This window comes from Cyprinodon variegatus, unplaced genomic scaffold (genome assembly GCF_000732505.1).
Source record: "Cyprinodon variegatus isolate N-32 unplaced genomic scaffold, C_variegatus-1.0 Scaffold61, whole genome shotgun sequence".
NCBI classification, from domain to species: domain Eukaryota; kingdom Metazoa; phylum Chordata; class Actinopteri; order Cyprinodontiformes; family Cyprinodontidae; genus Cyprinodon; species Cyprinodon variegatus.
In genome coordinates, this window is record NW_015150514.1 from 108,980 (window position 1) to 131,613 (window position 22,634).

Sequence of the window (22,634 nt, forward strand, 5' to 3'; positions counted from 1 at the left end):
TAATTTACCCTTTTGTTAATTTAAATATAAGGTGTGGATAAGGGTATGGATCAAATATTATTTTTATAAGGAGTATCATTAACTAGTTACCTGAGTTACCATGCTTATAAGCACCTTTGCAGTTCGGCCCACGTGCTCAATGGAGGACACTCCAACACACTGGCTTTTGCTGCTCTCTGGTCCCTCTGTAACTAATTTGACATTCTGCTTTGGGTCACTGTCCATTTCGAAGACCCCTTTTTTTGACCCAGCTCTTATCTGAGCAGAAATGCTCAGATGTTGCCTCAGTGTTTCCATATCATGTTCCTTCCTACTGATACAATCTGTTCAGTGAAGTCCACCTTAATCTTGCAGCAAAATGCTCAAACAATATGATGTTTCCAACCCCACCCTTCTCATTTTGGATGGTGCTTCTAGGCTTATAATTTTATATTAAACTAGTGTACTCAAACACATTGCTATTAGTTTGATCACACCACAAGGCAGCCCCCTAAAAAAGTCTGTGTTCCAGACTAAGTGAATAAATTATAATCTGGCTTTTAATGATTCTCTAGACTAATGTGTGCGTTTGTCTCTACAGGACTTGTGGTTTCAGCCAGTATGTTTAGAACGTGTTTTTTTTTTTTTTTTTTTTATGTTCTGGGATTCCTGAACGGTATGATAGCTGGACATCCCCCCCACTGTTTATACTTGTATATAATTGTTTTAACAGATGAATGTGGTATCGTGAGGCTCCTGAAATTTGCACCCAAGGGAGAACCAGACTGGTGGAGTTCAATAACTCTCTTACTGATATATTGGCTTATTTTTAAAACTCTTCAGTGATTTCATCATCTGAGAGTACCCAGATTGTCTTAGAAATATTACCGTGGTTAATGCAAGATAATAAAAAAAATGATATGATGAGTTTTAATTTGACCATAAACAGGAAAACTTTATTCTAACAATTGAGAATTTGGAGAAAACTTTGTTTTTGTAAACACAATTTATGTTAATATGGATTCCACTTTAGAGGATTAAGGTAAATATAGATTCTGTGTACATAAAATCTAAGTGTTATAGAGCATTTTCTAAATAAAATGTTTTTGCGTGATATAACAAAAATTGAACACTCACAGCACTCCACAGGAATAGAGGAAGCCTGCAGGGAGAGGACCTTCCCATTGGGCTGAGGGATGTGCACTCGGAACACCACGCGGACCCGTGTGTTCTTCCGTCCTATATCCGTCTCTCCCTTCCGCAGCTCGATGTCTGAGTTCCGCAGCTTCAGTATGCCAGCACAGTCAATGCTGCAAATAAAAAAGGGTGGCGTGCAGGGGGGGGGGACAACAAACGGTTGGCTCTGTGCAGAACAGTCATGATGTTAAATATCTCAGGCATATTCTGTTAGTACTTGTAAATGCCTTTGGGTGATAAAATAACCCACAAACCCAGTGGGAGATTGGCAACTAAAACTGCCAGTGAGGGCAGTTTATAACAGTTATAAATAAGGAAATCTCAACCAAGGCCAGTTCCTATGAGTTCCACCATAAATGAAACCAGATCCTATAAAAATATAAGTATTCAGCTGCAACAGGTCATGGTTATATCAATAAAAATGTGTGTGTCTCCACAGGAAACCCTGTAAATTTCCTTGGGTAACCAACCTTTTTGTTGGTATAAATTAAGAAAATCTATAAAATCTACTTTGGAAGACATCGCATCCGTTTACCAGCAAAAGCGTGTTTATCTTTCCTTGGTTAGCCTTTCCTCCATGGTGGAAAGCTCATAATGCCTTTATGAATAATGCATCCTTTAAAGCGTTTTTGACGTCTACCTGGCTGACATGTTGTTTTCAGGAAGTAAGGGGATTTCAAGAACTTTGGTGCTGGAGACCACAATCTCTTGGCTGGCCGTTGCTACAGTTTTCCCCGTGATCCGGTGCACCTGGTAAAAGGCATGTGGCCTCAGGTAGCGGTCGTCCGCTGTTCCTATGAACATCTGCAGGTTCACAGGCTTCTCGCTGTAGCCGGTGAGCTGCAAGACAACAGTCAAAGAGAAAAATAAATAGACAGATGTGAGTCCTTGGGTCTTAGATGATGAAAGGTGTGAAAAGAAAAAATCTCTTCAGTTTCAGAGCAATCACTTTACAGCGGCTAAGGCATCATGAAAAGTATGCTGTCAATAAGTACCCTGATTAGCAGGTAAATGTACAATTTCAAGAGAAACAACAGTAATTACAACAAAATAATTTCTTTCTTGTAAAGATAAAAATGAATGAAATGTTATCCATTTGCACTTCACATTTCATTCAAATACGTTCAATATGTTCAATTGGTGCTTACTTGATTAAAAAAAACAAAAACATTGTTATTACCTTGTACCACTAATAGTAACTAGTCTGTTCACTTAGTATGACAGATGGCATATTAGGCTTCCTTTCCAACTCCCACATACAGAAAGTTTAAGTTTAATAATATGTTGTTTCTAGATCCAAATAATGACATCAAAGGTACATGAAACACAGCATTAGAAGATATCTAACCTTTCCAATTGCTCACACCTCGACCTATTCTCTACTAAACTTGACTTTAGAATATTATGTATAAAAATGAATGTGTCTGATCTTCTGTCCTGTTGAGTGTCCTGGTTTATTAGCTGTGCCTTATGGCAAAATGCTTCAAATCTATTTTGTTCGTCATAGAAACCAACTTTTTTTTTTTTTAGACCCATTTGTAATTATACTGTAATGTTTTATCTGGGCCTTTAAAAAATGTTAGCATCATAGTAGGATGATAGTTGAAGCTAAAGAATTTTCAGTTTGGAGGGATTTCTATTTCTACCTAGAGGAGAGACCATGAGAAGGCCCAGAGCTCAATGAGAGGATTATAGGTCTAACCGGAGATGGAAATGTCTGGGTTTCACTCATGGACCGGATACCCCTGCAACCCAATTACAAAAAAGCAGAACAAAACTGACAGCTGGATGTAGGACTCCTTTTAGGTGAGTAAAAATGTCTGCAATATCCAGAAATAACTTTTCCTTCAGAGCTTTTTTAACAGAAAACAGATGAAAAGAAATAAAACTTGTTTGAATAAAAAAAACAAAAAAAACAAAACACGACCTCTTAAAAGCCCAGCCCCTAATTAAATCTGAGTCCTGACATTAAGATTTATTTTTCTACTGTTTTGTATGGCACAGAAGATGCCATTGAAAAAGGTCAGCAGCATTTCCAGTGGTTCATTTTTGCCAAAACGGTGGGAAAAAGCCCAACAAGCAGCAGTCACCCTTTGAAGTTGTCTCTGAGTTCTGCCACCTAAGCCACTTTCCAGAGAGGACAAACTTTGATGGAGGAAACTGTTGCATGTTGGGTAATAACGAGAGGAAAATAGAGAAGAGCAGGACCTTCCCTCTACACCGGGATAGAACAAACACGCAGGCCGCACAATCCCACCACTGTTGTAATGTTGTACTTGGCAGACTCCGTGACGGCAGGATGGCATCCCCCCACATTCACGCCTACAGCGGACTGCTCTGAAACAACCACACCCCCAGGCAGACGGATGGTAGCTTGCAGAGGCTAACAGAGCAGAAGAAGAAGGCCTTTCATTGCTATTTCACCACTTTTAACTGCCAAGCTTCAATCCCACCACAGCTGGCTCTTTACCCCTGCCGGTTTGCGTCACACACCCCGGTGTCAGTGCTAGGCAGAAAATGATCGATGCATGAAAGGACAGAAAGAAGGGGAGCTAGGAATAAGTCATTTGCTGGTCCAAACCACAAACATATTTTAAGATTTACAAGCCTGTGTTCATTTTTTGCAACTCCCACCATATTTTCTCAACTGCCTCCGTTGTGGTTAAAACAGGGAGTATGGGGAGGCCTATGCTCCACCATGAAAACAACCTTAAGTATACGCTGTGTTTACAAGCATAATTAAAGATAAATGTACATACAAGACCAAGGAGTGATATTTGAAATTATTCCTGTATTTCAGCTAAATAAAAACATTGTAGATTTTTAAAGTTGTTTCATCAAAAAATAGAATACATACATATATTACATTTTTTTTTTTACTTTTTAGAAAGAAAGAAAAATCACAAAAATACAAAGGCTTCATAGACATTTATGCTACGAAATATCTCAGAGGAGAAAGCATCCCGCACTCTATCATTTGAGCTTTGACGTTGGATAAGCAGCTTCCATTCATAAGTGAACTGAGAAATATAAAAGAAAGCAAAATTAAAGGTAAGTCTCTATTTTCATTTGGAAAAACGTAACCTAACTTATAAAGACATTTAAATCTAACATTTAAACTACCGTACTGAAAAATAATCTCTTTGACACTGAACTAGACTTGTTGTGGCAAAATCTTGGCAGCTTCAGGTATGTTGACGCTCCTTTACAACATCCTCAGATGGAGCTATACAACAGCATAGTGATCATGTGTGAGTGAATGACTAAGCAGGATAAAATATCACCTTAATTTAGGGTGTGCTTCTGTGTCAGACTGGGTAATAAATCATAGGGGATTGCAATTAAAACATGAATTCAAATAAACATAACATCTGGATTCAAGAAAACAAAGAATGTCAAGAATTAACTGCATCAACATTTGGGCTGTTTTTTTTATAACACACGCAGTCCTAAATTCTGATTGCAGGTATGCAAGTCTATGCTATATTATGTGTTGGTGTGTATATGCAAGCCTTTAAATCAAGAGAGTATCCAAACATATGTGTTCCAGATCGGAATACATTATTTAACTGTTTTGACTGTTGGATCTGTTCAAGGAGATACTATATAAGGAGACAGATGTAAGGATATACGGAAGTTGGAGTTGTGTGATTGTAGGTAATGCCCAAAAATGATGTTTTTGTTTTTTATTTCTGTCTTGCTTGCTAGTTCAGGTCAATTCTACATAAAACATATTTTGCAATACATTTTTCAAAGCAGGGTTTTTGGTTCTGCATAAATTCACATTTTATACAGTTAAATATAATTTGTTATTACACGCTCGTTACTGAATGCAAAGGTTGTTTTTTTTTAGATCAAGTGTTGGAAAGACTTGGTCTGTTTTTGTATTTTGTAAATTTACATATTTCCAAGTAGTTATAGTTCTTTAAAGTAATGTGTAATATAATGTAATATAAAAAATACAAATACCACCATTATGATGTCAACAGCATCTAAAAATTGTGTTGAGAAAATAGGAAAAGAAAAAGGTTTAATAAAGTCAATGTTCCTTTTTTTTTCTTTCTCAAATTAATTTTTTTAAAGTAACTAAGGCATAAGGTGAATAAAAACTGATCAATTCTCTAAAAATTGTTCTAATTTAAAAGAATTCTGTAACGTTTCTCACCATGAAATCCTAGCATTTTAAATTGCATTTTACTAGAGATGCTTACAGTTGTCTTCTGCTTTATGGATGCCGTTTCTGTGTACTGTTGACCAACAATTCCAAAACAAAGTGCATTGCATGGAAACCAAAAGAGTAGCTACCATCAGTCTTATTGCACTAAAGCTGTAGGCAGGGGATAGCTGTAGATTTTCTGTTTTAATAAAACCAACAACATCATGTGATACTGTTCTATTTTTAAATGAAGTATTTGGATCATGAGACTGTAAAACTATGCTTTCTACTAGAGGCCTTGACACCATAACATTCTAACTGATTGACAAACTATAGACCATAAAGCCCATACAAGAGGAAAAACATATCACTGCCTGTAGCAGTGATTAATTCAGGATATTTTTAGTGACTTCAGACTTTGTGGATTAATTTCAAATAATATATACAGGGTTTTCAAAAAAACTACAAGTGTGCACTAATCTCTAGAATGCTCCAGGAATTAGTCTGTTCTACATGAATCTGCATAAAATACACCCTCCAGTTATGCCATATTCCTTACTCAACCCTCAAACACTTAATCTAAGTTGAGTGTAAAACATCTGTACTTTTAACTTCCTACCTTCTCTCTGTCCAAAATCTGCTCCTATATGAAACTGCAGTGACATAAATGGCAGTCACAAGACCCCAGACCCATGCTCACTGAGGCACGTAGCTAACTTCTAACTTCCAACATCTGATTGTGGATTGAGTTTAGGATAAACCCTTTCCCTTAAAATAAAACTGCAGGATACGGTTACAGACTCACCTTCCACTAAATAAAGAACCCACTTATTTTTGGCCTTCATCTGTTCCACTGAGGCAGTAATGAAGCGAGCAAGCTGAGGGGGAAAAACATGTCCCAACATTGCATACGTTATTACGCAGGCTTACTGGCATATGCATACCAGACATGTTGGCTTTTGTTAAAAATGACAAAAATTATCCTGTATTTCTTAATTTCTCCAGAATGTTTGATTTATAATTGCATATATTCATAGTTTGAGGCTTAAATAAAAAAAAAAACAAAAAAAACACCTGTTCTCTTTACAATTTTCACATGAACAGCAATGTTTCTCTTCACCGTATGCCGGGCCCAGTCTGTTTTTGTCATCGGTCCTCTTCCCTCTTCTTATCCCTTTGTCACTCTCTCCTCTCTGCCCCTGTCCTACCCTCTCACCTTCCTCAGCCTCAGCCCTCTGTCGTAACATGACACTTTCTCACAGCGACCGCCTGACTCTACTAAGTTGTTTCCCTGTGTTGCTCCACTGTTGCCATGGTAAGACTCCCCATGTGTATGCAGGGGTGTGTGTGTGTGTGTGAGCAGCTACATAGACCCACGCTGGTATAAACTACAGTCCTGAAGCTTGTGTAGATAAAATGGATGCAAGTGTGGATTTAAACACAGAAACTGCCTTTTATGAGAAGATCTGCAACGTTTAGCAGATGGAGAGAGGGTAACAGTAGCTGTTTAGTGACTATGTTTGTGTCAGAGAAGTAAAAAGAGCAGAAACAGAGGTCAAGGTCACGCAAGGTCCCATTTTATCTGGCAGTGGTTACCCTGGTGTGGCACTGAGGCACCATGGGATCTATTGGCGTGCACACACACACAGACACACATAGAAGAGAACAAGCTGCACAGCCCTGCTGTTTGCCCAGCACACCAGGGAGGGCAGTGAGAGCCAGGGGGCTGGTTGACTGTTTGTTTAAACAAGGTCAATACATGTGCACGCTCACGCAAATGCACAGACCAACACACGCAGCAGACACGTTTACTGTATACACCATGAGGCCTGTATATGGCCCTGTTCGACTTCCAGGCTCAATTCTGTTTATTCCCATTTTGCCCTCCCTCACTTTCACTCAGTCTTGGGCACACCTCTCTTTCTTCGTCCACCCTTCTCAGCAACTTTTGAATATTTTGCAGTGTACTTAACCAGACTTAAACTAGCGAGTGACTAGCCTCCAATGTGTTGACATCAAATCCAACCCTGGGGCAAGGCAACACTCGCCATGACCGCTCCACAGACTTCGCTCTATAGCTATGTGTTAGGCATGGACTTATATGAGATCCTCAGTCTTAATTGATTTATTTCAAGGGAATAAATCAACTGGAATGTACTTGTGTTCAACTGTTAACTAGGCATGGCATACCTTTTTAAAACAAGGTGCTTTGTTTTTTTATAATAAGGAATTTTTAAGTCTCTTTAGACCAGAAACATTTAATTATTTTAAAGAAGAGTATCAAATCAGGACCCTTTGATGTCCAGGTTTTTGGTTTTCATTTTGTTTGTGTAAGGTTAATATCCTTGTTGTTTATGTTCTAAAGATCTTGCCATATTAACATTATGTTAGAAACATAATGAAGATATGTTTGTATGTTTATTGTGAAAATAAGAAATTGTACTATTATGAAAATAAGAAAATATATTTTCTTATTATAAAAAAAAAATTACAAATTGTCCTATCAATTTATTCTTTGGGATTTAATTTGTATTCTTTCATTATGATCATTATGTATTTGCACTAATTTCTCCTAGAAATTAGTGCAAATGCAAAATGTATTTTATGCTAGTACTTCCCCACCTTAGTTTGTAGTTTTTTGTTTAGTTTTTTTTTGTGTAGTTCAACTGCCTTAGAGTGAATTGTTCATATTACCTCAGTATGCCAGTTCACTGCCTTTCACAGCTGCCTCTTATCCCCAGATTAACTAACCTGCCTTAATTCAGTGTCATTCTCTACTCTCACCTCCGTATATGAGCTCACTGGGTTTTTTGCTGGTTCCTCCCATTCCTGTGCTCCATCTCAAGTAAATTCTCTGTGTTACTTTATTATAAAATAAATCTGTTTTTTGACAGTTATTCTCTGTACTTGTGTCCTTTACTAAGCCCAAACATGACATGTCCTCTGTCACTGTGAACACTCTGTAAAGCAGCCAGCTCCAGACAGGCTTCCCTACTTAATAGCTGGACTATGTACCAAAATCATGAAAACATTGAAATCTGTAATGAATAACATCATTAGAGCTGCAATAATCAATAAGATCTTGTTTTCAGCAACAGAGAACTGTTGGTTTACTTGGCATTGTGGGATATTTGGTCAAGGTCATTACACCAATTAAATCATAAACCAAGTCATGCCTAGTAAATGGTCATAGAGAGAAAAAAAGAAAGAAAGGCATTTATATGTGATAAATTAACCATGCAGGTCTAATTGAAGAATGTCTTATGCTATAAAAATTATATAAGAAATTGATTAACCAGGTTTTGACAATGCCCCTATAACTTTCTTTCTAATAAGTGTATCTCTATAGTTGGATAGACTTAAGCAAATAAGTATGAACAACCATAAAATTGACTATTTCAAGTAGCTTAGTGTAGAATACTGTTGCTTTTAATTGCTCATCTTTTTTTGAGTTACACCAGAACAGAAAGCTGTAGCTTGTAATACTAATGGGGTCACATTGTGGGATGAAAATCTTTCAATGCACTCAAGCTGGAGGAAATGAGTTGGGGAGATGCTGTTAATTCAACCTCTGAAAGCCTCGTCACCTGATACCACAGCTCATTATGTTTATAGTGCTATTAAATGCATACATTTTCCCTCTGTTACCTTTCCACAATCCACAGCTTTAAATTGTATTTGTATGCATTGGCTTTGCTTCCATGCTGTATGTATGAGCAAGTGGGATAACATTTTCACTGACTATCAACCTGTTTCCATCCAATCAGCCTGTCCCTATCTCCAGCCAAATTGGTAATACCAGAGGGGTTCCTTATATTTGTGTGGGAGCAGCAGCACACAAATAAGCTGGTTAAATATGCCCAAGGATACCTCAGCCTTCAGACAGAGAGGCTTTGGACTTATATGTCTCCTAGCAACAGGTGTACAGATTAAGGTCTGCAGCTAGCCCCAGAGGAATGGCTAAAACAGCCAGACACACATGCAGCCAAATTTCTCTTTGCAGTAACAATAATTGTAAAGAGATGGTTTGAATTAACTCTTTACCATAATTTTACAAATGCTTGTAAAATTGACAAGTATTATATCAATGTTTCTTAGACATCTAATTAACGTAGATTTTATAACTGATTTAAATTATTGAAAAAGAAAACATGTTCTCCAACAAATTTATTTAAACTACTTATCAAATAGTTAATTTATTATGAAAGCATTGGTTAAAAAAGTGAAGGGGGGTTTTCATGAAAGACCGTTGACTTTTTTGTGTTTTAAACTTTAGAAGAAAAGAAAATGTAGTCAGTTTAGCCAACTTTTCTTTTATACGAGGCACATTCATGAGGTTTATGCGTAATGGCTGAAGCTCTCTTTGCTTCAAACTATTTTTTATCTAAAAAAAACTTCTATTAAGGTGAAAGAAAACAAAACTCTGTCAATGCATTCCTACAACACATAAATGATGTAATGATATAAAATGTTTCATCATCTAAATTTATTAACATGGAAAAATTTGCAAAATGGTATTTTTCATAATTTTATCACACTTTCAGCAAATATAGAGGGTTAAATTACATCTACAGCCAAAAGAAAACAATGCAACCAAAATTCAAACAGCTTTTTTTTTTTTTTTTAACAAGTGGAAAGGTTTAAAATGTGGTGTTTTAATTTATGACAGAAATGTAGGTCTAGGGCTCTTATTGTTAAAGTCCAGAGGAAGCTGTTGAAGTTATACCCTAACCAGCTGCTAAACAGAGATACTGCTCATCAACCTACTTTCAGACTTGTGTTGTTTTCCTGTTTGCTCTGTCCAGTATAAGCACACCTTTAGGATTCTGTGTTAGTTGTACAAGCTTTTAACAAGTTAAACAAACTAACTATTCTGAAGATTAAAACGTTCCTCTTGAATAAACACTGCTGAATCTTCTCCTTGACCAAAAGCATATTTGTTTGAAACTAAGTGAGAAAAAAATTTGATAAATAATATTTTTATAAAAGCCCTACAACACTGTATGGTCTTGAATTGTAAAGGAACTGGGATTGTCAATACAATGTGAATACCTGCATGAGTCAGTAAAAATTACTGCATACTAATATAATAAATTATTCTTCTGCAAGGACCAAAGAGAATTTTTTTTAATTCTTGTACATTAAACCTGCTCTGCTGACAAAGCGGCTCAGTGGTGCACTGATTTGGGTGACGGCCTGGTAAAAAGAAAATGGAAGTCATCACCAGGTCCAGATGGCAGCTTTGACGTTATCTGGTGACATCACATCACCGGTAGTCAAGACTCAAGAGGGGGGGTGGGGTTCGCAATGTGCAATGTATCCTTGAATTTTAAATTAAAACAAAAGCAAACAGCATACAAAATAATAATAAAAAAAAATTAAAAAGCCCCAAAAAGTACATGTTATTTATTATTTACAATAAAAGCGTTCAACTAAAATGAATCTCTTGCAACTTTGCTTTTTTTTTTGTAGGAATAACTTTAAAATCAGTTAAAAATATCCAGTGTGGAAATGACAACATGCAGCATGGAGGCTGTAATCACGCACACTGGCACCTTCTGCCGCCTGGGAGCAGCTTATTCATTACAACAGCACACCTGGGTGGTGTGATATGCTTGAACTTCTATATGGTTTCCTCAATTATTAATATTAATCATTCCATTATTTTATTTCAGCTTATTTCTTTCATTTTTTTATGTTTAACAGTTATGTTTCTTATGAGTTAGAACTATAAACCTAAATAGATTAATAATATAATTGGTTTATTTATATTAGGTAACATTTTAGACAAAAACATTGCTGGGATATTAAAAAAGATTGTTTAACAAAGAAATACATGTAAATTTGTTTTATGTCTGAATAAATAGTTGCATAAATATCTAATTTAAAGGTATAATAAAGTATAAATGTTTAAACAGAAAGAAAAAATATGCTTGTCAACCTTAGCACTCAACCTACTTTGGCTCCTCTATAATACCTCATTCACCCACACATTTTCTCTGCACAGAGCCATGCAAACCGCTGCTGATGAGAAGCAAATGCTATCTGTGCCCTTCTCTCAACCGCTTTCCTAACTCCGTTTGTGACAAGACACTGTAGTTTGTGAGTTCAGATAAAGAAAGAGTTTGGTTGAACGTGTCTTTTATCCTTGGTTGGACTTTAAAACTGTTCAATTTGTAGTGGTGACTGGGGAAAAAGCATCCAACATCAGAGTGAATAAGTTGAACAGTTAATCTAAAGAAAGATATTAAACATCTTCTCTTGTGGGTTGTCGATCATTATAGCATTATGTTGGCCTTTTTATAAAACAGGGAATATCAGGTATTGTGATATAAATTAACATATAGACCCAACAGGTTTGAGTCTAATTTTCAACTAATTTTAATTAATTAACTTGTAGACCAGACTTGACTTAATTTTATCTTTGTTTAAAATCAGCTTCTAAATCACCTCGACTTATCTAAGACATCAAGTAAAGCAGCATCACCAAATATTTTCTCCGCAGGATGAGAAAAGAGGGCAACAGTGACAAACGCTTGGGTGAAAAAAAAAAAAAAAAAAAAAATATTTTCTCCGCAGGATGAGAAAAGAGGGCAACAGTGACAAACGCTTGGGTGAAAAAAAAAAAATCCAAATGTTAAATTATGCATTGTCACATATGGCAGGGTTGAATCTTGGTCTAGCTGAGGTGGAAACGGTTAATGATTGGCCTGAAGGGAGACTGCATGACTGAATGTATGAGGACATAGGCTGTTTCTAAAGCAACAAATGGCAGAAGTCTGGACGCTTTTGTTGTTTTAGGAAATTCTGTGTCCACAGCTGTTCAAGTGTTGTATTTTATCTCACTTGTTAAATCTTGCATAATGTGGATAATCAGCGGTGGCTAAGCTCACCCTATGGTTTATCGGCTTCCAATCTGTAGAAACCAGCAGCTGAAACATCTTACCAACATCCAGTGATACTTTTTTGAAGACAAAGAGGTGAACACATTTAAGAGAAAATCGAAAATGTACATGTTAACTAAAAGGCAAAAAAGTCTTATGAAGAGTCCAAAATACAGAAGTGAAAACCATAGAGTTTCCAATGCAGAGTTAACAGGAAAGTGGGAAAAAAATACTAAGGATTTGTTGCTGCACAAGGAAATGACGACAGACACAAAATCTGAACTCAGCCATTGTCAAATTCTGCATCTATAGTGAGGAACAACCATTAAACCTTTCCTAAATCACACTAAACTTAAAATATTAATCAGACTGAAATCCTCCTCTGTTACTTTTTCTCCCTCTCTTTCTCCATCTCTTATCTACGCTGTCACGTATGCTATCAAATGACAGAGCAGCGGACTGGCGTATTGTGGCACCCGTCCTGCCAATGTCCCTGCTTGTCTTCTAAGGCTGCTGAAGGACACATCAGCAGGCTCACGGCGAGACCTGCTGTAGACTAGATCTGTGTCAGGATGTTTGAACAGGTTTGCACACTCACCTGTTTTCAGTCAGATAAGGCCGCACATTTTTCTGTATTACAAAACTCAAATGGTGCTCCAGAATAAACCAGAATAAATTCAAAATTGTATTTACCTCAGCAAAAATGCACACTTATATAACATATAGGGCCCTTAAATTTCTGTTTTATTTGTTTCCCCTAAATTCCACATTTTCATTCTAACCTGAAAAGGATGTACCATAATTATAAAGTAACTAAAAAATATTTCTTTTAAAAGCCAAAAAATTCTCATTTTAATGTCAAGTTAAAAATGAACGATGCTTCACTTTTAGAAATAAAACACATAGCTGTGGTTCAGCAGAAAGTTACATGCGTTTTAATAAAAAACATCACAAATGAACTAGACATATCATCTGCTATAACCTCTCATCCAAATGGGAGAATCCTGTGAGATTCCGGGTTTTTCACTAGATTCCATTTTATTTATTTGTTAAAATTCCATCTGCTTTCCTGCAACACGGAAATCATAGGGTCTAAACATATAGTATGACATTCAGTTATTCTGTCGCTTTCTATTAATTTTAAAAATTGTTCCTTATGACTACAGATAAAGCAAAATGTTATTTCTGATATAAATTAGATTATATACAACTGTAGCTTGAGAGGATTGTGAAGCAAGGCCCATTTAGAGATTGACAAGGCATGAAGTCTGGTTGGAGTCAATCATGGAGGTGATTCACCAAGAGACGCTGCTCTGATCCGCCTGCAGACAAGCAGTTTCGCAACGCTGCAGCCAAACTGGCTCAAAAAAAAGCAGACCGGGCGTTTGGGAAGCCTTCCGAATTGGGTCACCTCACCCCTGCTGGCTCTCTGTCTGGTGGCAGGGTGGTAGTGCATGTGTTCACCTGCCCGAAAGCCCTCAGAGCGAGGCGATGACAGTGTCTGAAGGGTGCAGGGTTCACGTTTTCACAACTATTTTTCTTTGTTTTTTTTATTTAACAAGGAAAGCCCCATTGAGTTTACTAATCACTTTTCAAAGGGAGTCCTGGCCAGGACAGCAACACAGATCACAACAGTTTAGTATGTTAAAGATAACTTTACAAAACTATAGATTTCATTTCCAAAACCTTTGAGCAATGGTTTAAACCTGTCTATTGAAACCTGTTCCTTTGGAAATGTGGAAAAAAATCTATTCAAAAACCCAGTATGACTGCTGGGTATGCTCATTTAAAATCAGTGTATCGGCCTAATTTCAGTGTCATTTCTAAAATTTCAGCAGTGTTTAGGGTGAAATGTTTTGGACAGAGCCCAGCTCATAAAAAAAGAAGAGTAGCGGCCTGGATTTTAGCGTATCTGGGCCACATTTGAATTTAGCAGCACTGTACACTTAAAATACACTGACAAGATTACTGCTCCGAGAATTCTAATTCAATATACAAGTTTTAGCATTAGGATGAAACTAAGGATATAAATCAATACACAACCAGTTGACAACCAGTTCTGCGAAACCCAACAACTTAACTTTCAAAAATCCTAAACACAAACATGATTTTGTTTTATAGAAATAATCTGAAATCATTTTGGGTTCTAGTACCATAGAGAAAAATGTTAAGATTAAACCAACAAAGAGGAAAACAATGTCAAGTGTGAACAGTACATGTAAAAGTCCCACACATGAGAGAAAAAATGTTACCTTGACGATTGGATGGCCACCAGATGCTGCTTTGACAGCTCCTCTGCTGCCTTCAGTCTCATAGTGTGCACGGTGGTGAGCTTTGGGTTGCACCTCTATCTTCAGCTCATACTGGCCAAATTGGCTTGGCAATGGCCAGTCTAAAGGAGGGAGCGAGGTTGTCCTGAAGAGGCACAATCATAAGTATGCACATTAACACCCACACAGAGAGGAAATTAGAGCTCTGGAAACAAACTCTACAAGCTGCAAGTGTGTCAAAGATGTGGTCAAAAGGGTATCTAACGCATACCTTGAAAAAAGGTCAGGACTGTCATGAGTTTATACAACTTGAAACAATAAGAGAGCAGAAAATCTTGTCAATGCTGCAGCAAAAAACATTGCAGCACATATAAAAAGATAAATGCAGTTCTTTTGAGTTAAATAATATAGAAGAAAATCCTCTTTAAACCATTACAGGATAGGAAAAAAATACAAATGAAGACCTTTCCCTTGCTAGTGGCCGCCTCTTTTAAGCTTATCTGAACCATAAATGTCTAAAAGAAAATGGGTATTCCCCTGTCAGGACTGATATGGTGCAATAGGTGACAAACTGCGTTTTAAAATGCATTGTTCTTTCTCCCATCAGACAGTGAATCACTGGAATGCCCACATGTGCTCGCTTTGCTCTTAAGCATAAAACTTGTAATATGTCATGCAAAGACTCTGAGTGTGAATCATTTCCCAAGGGGGACTTTTTTTTATGAGTCTTTACCATTTTAATGTGTGGGTCAAAGAAAAGGCGTAAGGACAAGGGTGTGCATTAGACAGTACATAAATGACTGTCCGGGTCTGTGTGCGTACTGTACTAGAGCCTAATTTATGTCCAGCGTACCACAGCGGGTGGCATTGTGTGTTTTTCCTCACTGCCTCTTTTTTGTTATCTGAGTAGGCCACAATCATATTTGAACAGCTGCATGTAAACATAAAACGCTGAATAGCCGTCTCCGCACAGAAACCGGGTCCATCTATCTAAGTGCATTGGATCAGTTTATCAACAAACCAAGAACACATCCTTAACCTTTTAATTAACTTCACTTTCATGGCTTACCTCTTGATTAACCTTAATTGTTGGTGATAGGTTTACTTTTACTGTCGTGTACCCCCACCACACTGTCGTCATTCAGGGAACGGACAGTAAGGTAATGAAGTCTTATAAGAACCAGGGTGAATAACTCAACAATAAATTGCTCTAAAGTCACAACACTGATGCCATCTCCATGAAAGGTCAGAGCATACTGTACTCTAACTGCTGAAGAGAGTTAGGTCTTTTGGAGTGCAGAGGGTAAGACCTTTTCAATTCTGTGCTAGCATAGGCCTTCTTTTATGGTTTAATTTGTTGAAGCAGTGGCTTATGTATCGCTGTGAGTTAGCATTTAGACCAGCTCATTACAAAGACCAGCTCCTATCCTTGAATGCCCCCTCAACCCAGTGCAGGCCGTGGGAGAAATAACAAAACAGCTGAATGATGTTGCCCAATGCACCCATGAAGCTGTTGCAGAACTAGAGTGCTTTGTCAGTGAAAGACTGCTAAACCCTTGGAGCACAAGTGTGCATTGTCACAAATCCCTCTTCCTGGCAGTTGCTAGACTTTATAAAGTTAGTCCGCAAGTGCTTCTCTCCTGCAGCTTTTGCATGCATCCCTTTTCAACACACCTCAAACAAACAATTGGTTTATATGTCAGGCCTTTCCTAAACTCCCCAACATCTTAAGGTGGTCATTTGACCTGTTGTTTCGGGTGTGTTGGAGCAGGGGTGCATGCTAAACTTGCAGTTCAATGGCACTCGAGGACAGACGTTGCCTATCCCTGCTTTATAACCAGCCCAGCTGCCAACAAACTCAACAAGTGCATTATTTTTATTAACCTTGTTATATCACATTTCTTAATATCTGATTATGTTCTTTCTGCTCAGCGTTTCTTTTTTTATACTGTAAATATTCCTTACCCTAACGCCCTTCATTCTTACTCTCATAACTTACATTTTTACTTGCACGTTAATCTCCATGGTTCAATTTGCCTGTCCCTTTATTGCTAGTAACCCCTAATTATCAGCAACATTAATAGCTATTTCTATTCCAGTCTATTTAACAGCACAAGCTTTCACTGCAAAGGACATATATTATCACATTTAACAGTTAAGTTAATTTAAGCTGAGAACTACTTTTGTCTTGGGCTGCCATTGTATTATAGAAGAATAGCAGTCCAGACTCTTCTGAAATTCTTAGAATGTAGTTGTGTTCTCTGCTGCATGTGCTAACTTTTTGCATTTGCTCTATTTTACATATTTTTTATCTCAGAAAAAAATGCAAATTATGATAAATATCCAAACTTACAAGCCTGAATAAATAACTAAAAGAAAAAGCTTAAAAAAAAATGATGACAGAAGTCTCTCAATATTAAAAGAACATTAATTTTGAATTTACTTTTTGAAACTGGTTGTCAGAATAATGTATACAAGCCGCTGGAGATCCTAGCATCCTAAAGCTATTGCCAAATGTATACATGATGTAAAAGGCCCAACATTTTTTGTAAATGTCACATTTTCTATGTTGCTGGCAGTTGTTTTTTTTCTGAATGCAGGTAACAAATCAGAACTAATACACTAACAAGGTATAAAATTCATCCACTCTTGGCATAAACCATGACATAACCACCAATTAGGCATGTGATTGAATGGCTTCCATGGCAACAAAAACAGAAGACAGGGGAAACATGAGCTTGTGAGGGAAAGCGTAACCTTTCTCAAATGTCTGTAATACATGTATGATGCCCCCTATCCAACTGAATTTACAAAGCTTTGTTTTTCTGTGGCCTGAGTTGATTCTAAGTAATCAAATCCTGTCCTCTGTTGTATAAATAGTTCACATTTTGTTCCAAAGAATGTTGAAAAGTAGGTTTCCGATATATTATGCAAAACTGATAAATTAGTGAAATAAAAAAACAAGGTTGAAGGCCTGCAGATTATTTATGTTACGTTGTAATTCTAAATAAACGGTTCCCTAGTCATTAACACATAATTTTGATTCAACTCATACTATAATCTTAGGCTTTTAGAGCACAACTTTGGACCAAAGTGATAAGACTGACTTCTCTTGTTATCAAATCGAGACATATTTTTCAATCTAATGGCTGTTTTATTCACGGTTTCAATTTTTCTTTCTGTTATTCCCTTTTTTGCCAAAATCTAGCACAAGTCCTATATCCGGACATTTACAATTGTTTTAATACAATTTTTTGTGCACAGTGAATATCAGCAATCTAACATCATTGAGAGCTATAAAGGTTAGACATAAAGTACTGTATTAAAGTATAAATCCATTCAACAATTCCTTTTAGTTTTTCCTTTTTATTACACATGCATTATACAAATTTTAAAATCCATCCATTTAATCTTGAGTAAGATATTAATTTAGCACTTTAGCTCTTCGGCTGGAGAAGGAATAGGGATTTGAAGCTAGTGTGTACTGTATATCAAAAAAGACAAACTAAGGCTTAATCCAAATACTTGCAAAATGGTAAGGACACTTTAGCCATGGTGGAAGTATATCCGTGGTTGCCAGGAGTGCTATCTGGATAGTGCTAGCAGTTAGGAAGGACCAGGAATAAGAATGTTTCCTAGCGCCAATGCAGTTAGCATAGGGATCTACTGCAATCTCTAACATTGCTATGAGGTTAACCGTTGCCAGCAATCTGTGGTGGGACAGACCATATAGGCACAGCCCACCTCACAGAGTATCATAAAAATATATGACTTCATGACATACTGTGCGTGACACATGTAAATGTCCTCAACTTTATATGTTTTTGGTCCTATAATAGAGAGCTTCAGCTGTTTACTAATTGTTTAACCTTTGTTTTTGTAATTCTTTTCCAGAAGGTTGAGTCCCAATTTAATCGGAGAAAATAAGGCTGAAGGCTGTCTGGATTAAGCACAGCAGTGTTCCTATTGTTGACCCTCCAAAAGGTGAACAGATAGCAGCTAGGTAGAGGATGTATGAGCTAAAATTAGAATTATTAGGATCGAGTTGATTGAAGGAGTGGCAAGGAGTGGCAAGCCCAGCTGTAACTGCCAAAATCTGCGACTTGAGGTCCTCAAACAGAGAGGTCTCTGACATATATATGCAAACAAGTAAAAACAGTTTTGGCCATTGTACTTGTACAAACTGAGCATAACAGCTTATTTCGCATGAGTTTGACCACTTTCAGCTTAACGGTCCATTATGCTGAAATGCACTTCGGAGAACCCATAGTGTGCATCAGATCTCCGCCTCAAAACCCCAGTGAGATTTAGCTTTTACTCATGAACTAATAGCTGGACAAAATCCAACTGGATTTTAGGTTAGAAATAAGAACCTAATAGTTCTATGAGATAAGGAGAGTAGTCGGTTTCTTGGAAGCAAAACAGCATCGCACTACTTCGCCAGGTTTAACTATCGGAATGACGTTCTCTTTGGGAATACTGTGGTCATTTGATAGCAGATGTAAGTGGATGTTTACCTTCCAAAAGGTTTCACCTTTTCCATCAGTTATCTAGATAAGATTTATATCAAAGATGTTCAGGATTATCAAAGAAGTCCTTTGGCATTTCTTTTTACAATGAGAGCTTCCCCCTTCGGAGTGTAATAATTATGAAATCATCAAGATAAATCATCTTCCTCAAGGCACGTATCACACGTACTGTGCTCAGTACCAGTGACTACAGCTAATGATAGCCTGTCCTGCTGATACATGAATGCCAAACACAGTTTTCACCGATGGAGAAAAGGAGGGGGCAAAAAAGAGAAAAGGATTAAGTTTTAAAGGTGTAAGTTTACTTTAAAACATAAAAAAATAAAATAAAACTACACAGTGAGTCTTCTGGCATCAGCTTAGCATGGATCTCAGCAGCATAGCTCGTCAATGCTCGGCCCCCACCTTTGCATTCGGTAGGACTTTGTTTTGATTTGTTAGCATGGGAGAACCCACATGGGGATAATGGATGATACTATTATGTGCAGAGAGTAGGGGTGGAACGGTTCACAAAATCCACGGTTCAGTTCGATTCACGGTTTCTGGTCACGGTTTTCGGTTCGATACATGTTGATTGTTACACCGAAATCCCATAAAAATTTATGAAATTAATGAAAAAAATCCCCCCAAAAATAATGGATTGTAATTATTTTAAATGATCCGCAGAAACCCTGGATCATTTCCGTATGTTTTGCTTCTTTGAATTTCATCATCTGGCGCATGCTCTCTACCATCTCCAAGGGACTCAGAGGGGAGCAGACGAAGCCACAGTGGAGGCTGTAGGCTTTGCTTTGAGCAGCCGGTCTGGAGCGCAGCGGGGCGGAGCGGGGGTTGCTGACGGAGTATGAGGGATTTCAGGGTTAGCAAGACATGTTGCTGTTAGCATAAACAAAACGTGTTGCACAATGCTCGCACACTGTTGCACTTTTATCCACAACTTTCTTTCCGCTGTCATCGTAGGTCACTCTAAATGCAAAGCGCTCCCATACAGCAGACCTATAAAGTGCTGCTGGCGCGTCTTCCAACTCCTGTTCTTTCCCACTCGCCATACCCACACAATTCTCCACAACAACTGATTTTTTTCCCCTGCTACACCCGGCTAAGCTGCTTCGCTTCTTCTTCTTCTTCTTGTTTACTACTGGCGGTTGGCTTTGGTCGCAGTACCGCCACCTTCTGCTCTGGAGTGTAATCGCTTCCTCTATGAAAAAAAGGAGCAGCGCATGAACCGAACGAAACACACGCGAACCGAACCGAGACAGTCGAACCGAACGATTCTGACGGTTTTCATAAATCGTCCCATCCCTAGCAGAGAGGGATGGTTTTTTTGGTAAAGCTGTGAGGAAAGATTTTTATTGTGCCTGTCTTTCTGCATGGAGTTTGCATGTTCTCCCTGAGCATGCATGAGTTCTCTCTGGGTACTCTGGCTTCCTCCCACAGTCCAAAAGCAGAACTGTTAGGTTAAAGCTACAGTGTGTAATTTTCAGCGACATCTAACGTCCAGACTGCAGACCGCAGCAACATGAACATCTCCCCCCCACCGCTTCTCCCCCCCAACAGTACGGCGAGCGTTACGGGACAAAATGTCTTCCACGACGTCCGCATCACCTACCTTCTCAAGTGATGAGGTTTGTTTACATAGATAATTTTAATACTGCCATCTATTGTTCAGTACCGTCTCAGTTCATCTCTCTCAACTTGCCATAGTTAATTTTGAGCGAAATGGGCGATCTCGCAATGGCTAGTTTGTTGGCTCTGCGCTGCCGTAGCGCAAAGATGTCTGCCTCCATGGCTGCGAGACCCGCTCCTATGTAATTATAAATAACGAATTCTAAGGCAACGCAAATATTAAGGTTAAGAGGCTGAGCTCGTAGATGATGATAAATAACATAGTTATGTATAATATATTACATTTCTGACTGTATATCCCTGTAATTATTACACACTGTAGCTTTAATTGGCTTCTCTAAATTTGTGTGAGATATGAGTGTGTGCATGAATGGTTTTTTCCTCCTGTTTGTTTCTCTTTTGCACTGCGATAGACTGGTGAAAATTGATGAATGGATGGATAAAAAGTCTAATTTGGCCCTTAATCAATTTAAAAGTATTCTATTTTGTTTAAATATAAATATGTTTTTTTAATGTAAATAAAGAGAGGTAGAGGTATTATGCATTGCATTCATGTTAAATCAACCAGGAGGGGGCAAGTGTTTAATATATTAATATAGAGATTTTTTTTCTGTAGATGCATCATTCTTATTTTCTTAATAAATAAAGCAAAATAAGTGTTTGCATTTTTTAATACATTGTTGTTTCTCATAAAATAACCTTCAGTAACTAATTGAACAATTTAAATGTGACTATTTACTTGATGAATCATCAGAATAATGGATTAAAAAATAATAGTTTGTTACATGACAATTACATTTAATCTATAATTAAATAACAATTACAATTTCATATAAGGGCAGGCTGGTTTCTTTAGTTAAACCACTTTTTGTGTTTATTCTAATAATTTGATTTGCTGAGCCAAAACATTGAGGAGTGATGTGAGAAAACTGATCTAAAATAAATTAAGATTTCTTTAAAAAAGTGTATTTGTCCTTAATTTGAGTATATTAGATGAACTCCTGATGGAATGAGTAGTTATGCCCTTAAATAAGATAAATCGATTTTTTTTTCTTATTTTAACATAAATCTTCTTATTCCATTGACAAACTGCCTTATATACCAGCTGAAAAATAAACTTATTTCATGAAAAGTTGACTTAGATTTAATTTAGATTTCTTTTTCTTTCTCAGTACAGCTTTTTGTGTCCAAGGAAGAAGCTAACAATCCCGGCCACCTTGTTCCCTAGTTCCCTCTATCACAACCGATCCCACCCATTCAACCTGAGCCATCTGTTCTACTCACAACAGACTCACATGCAGGCATAGAGAGCTCAACATCCCATTTCAACACAAACAGAGCTCTAGACCACCTGACTTTCTTCTGTGTATGTAACATCTGCCTCTGAAACATACACTTACCTACAATTGTTAAAATATTGAGTGTAAATTGTGAATCATCATAGATTGGAGCCTGTGTTTGTCTGGACGATGATAGGTCTATGTGAATAAGCATTTGTGTTATGTCTATGGACATGTCTGTCTGTCTGTGTGTATGCGGTTGCCCCTGTGCCATATGTGCCCTGTGCTGATTTACAGCGCTAGGGGCCAGTGAACTCAGACAAGGCCTCATCTTCATCTGCCAGACACATTGGAGAAGTGAGCCAACTCCTCCTCCTCCGCTCCTGTTGGTGTGTGTGAGTACATTTGGCATGTGTGTGCCTGTGTATTTTTCTCCACATGCTAATAAACCTGTATAATAACACACAGCTCAAAGTTCCCTCATAACTGAACAATAAACAGAACCAGCAGACATGTTACCCAACAATGTAATTGATAAACATTAACTAGAAGACCATTTTAACTCTCTAAAAAGACTATTTTTATCTTTATGGCAACTCACAATTTTCATAAATTCTCATAAAAACATCCAACACTACTAATATTTCTTAACCTTGACCTAGTAATCCTTTTCAAAGACCCACTAAATTGTAATCTATGATGTAATCTATGAC

The 22,634-nt window shown here is 37.5% G+C and overlaps 1 protein-coding gene across 2 annotated transcripts in view; it reads right to left on the minus strand.

The window, feature by feature from the left end:
• The window catches only part of nfatc3 (nuclear factor of activated T-cells, cytoplasmic, calcineurin-dependent 3), a 75,229-nt gene that overhangs the window by 24,195 nt on the left and 28,400 nt on the right, over window positions 1-22,634 (minus strand). For both annotated transcript variants that reach the window (XM_015371629.1, XM_015371630.1), the window contains exons 3-5: window positions 14,469-14,631; window positions 1,817-2,016; window positions 1,117-1,289 (exon numbers count right to left, since the gene is read on the minus strand). In XM_015371629.1, coding sequence (XP_015227115.1) covers window positions 1,117-1,289; window positions 1,817-2,016; window positions 14,469-14,631 — 536 coding nt within the window. The remainder of the gene's footprint in view (window positions 1-1,116; window positions 1,290-1,816; window positions 2,017-14,468; window positions 14,632-22,634) is intronic.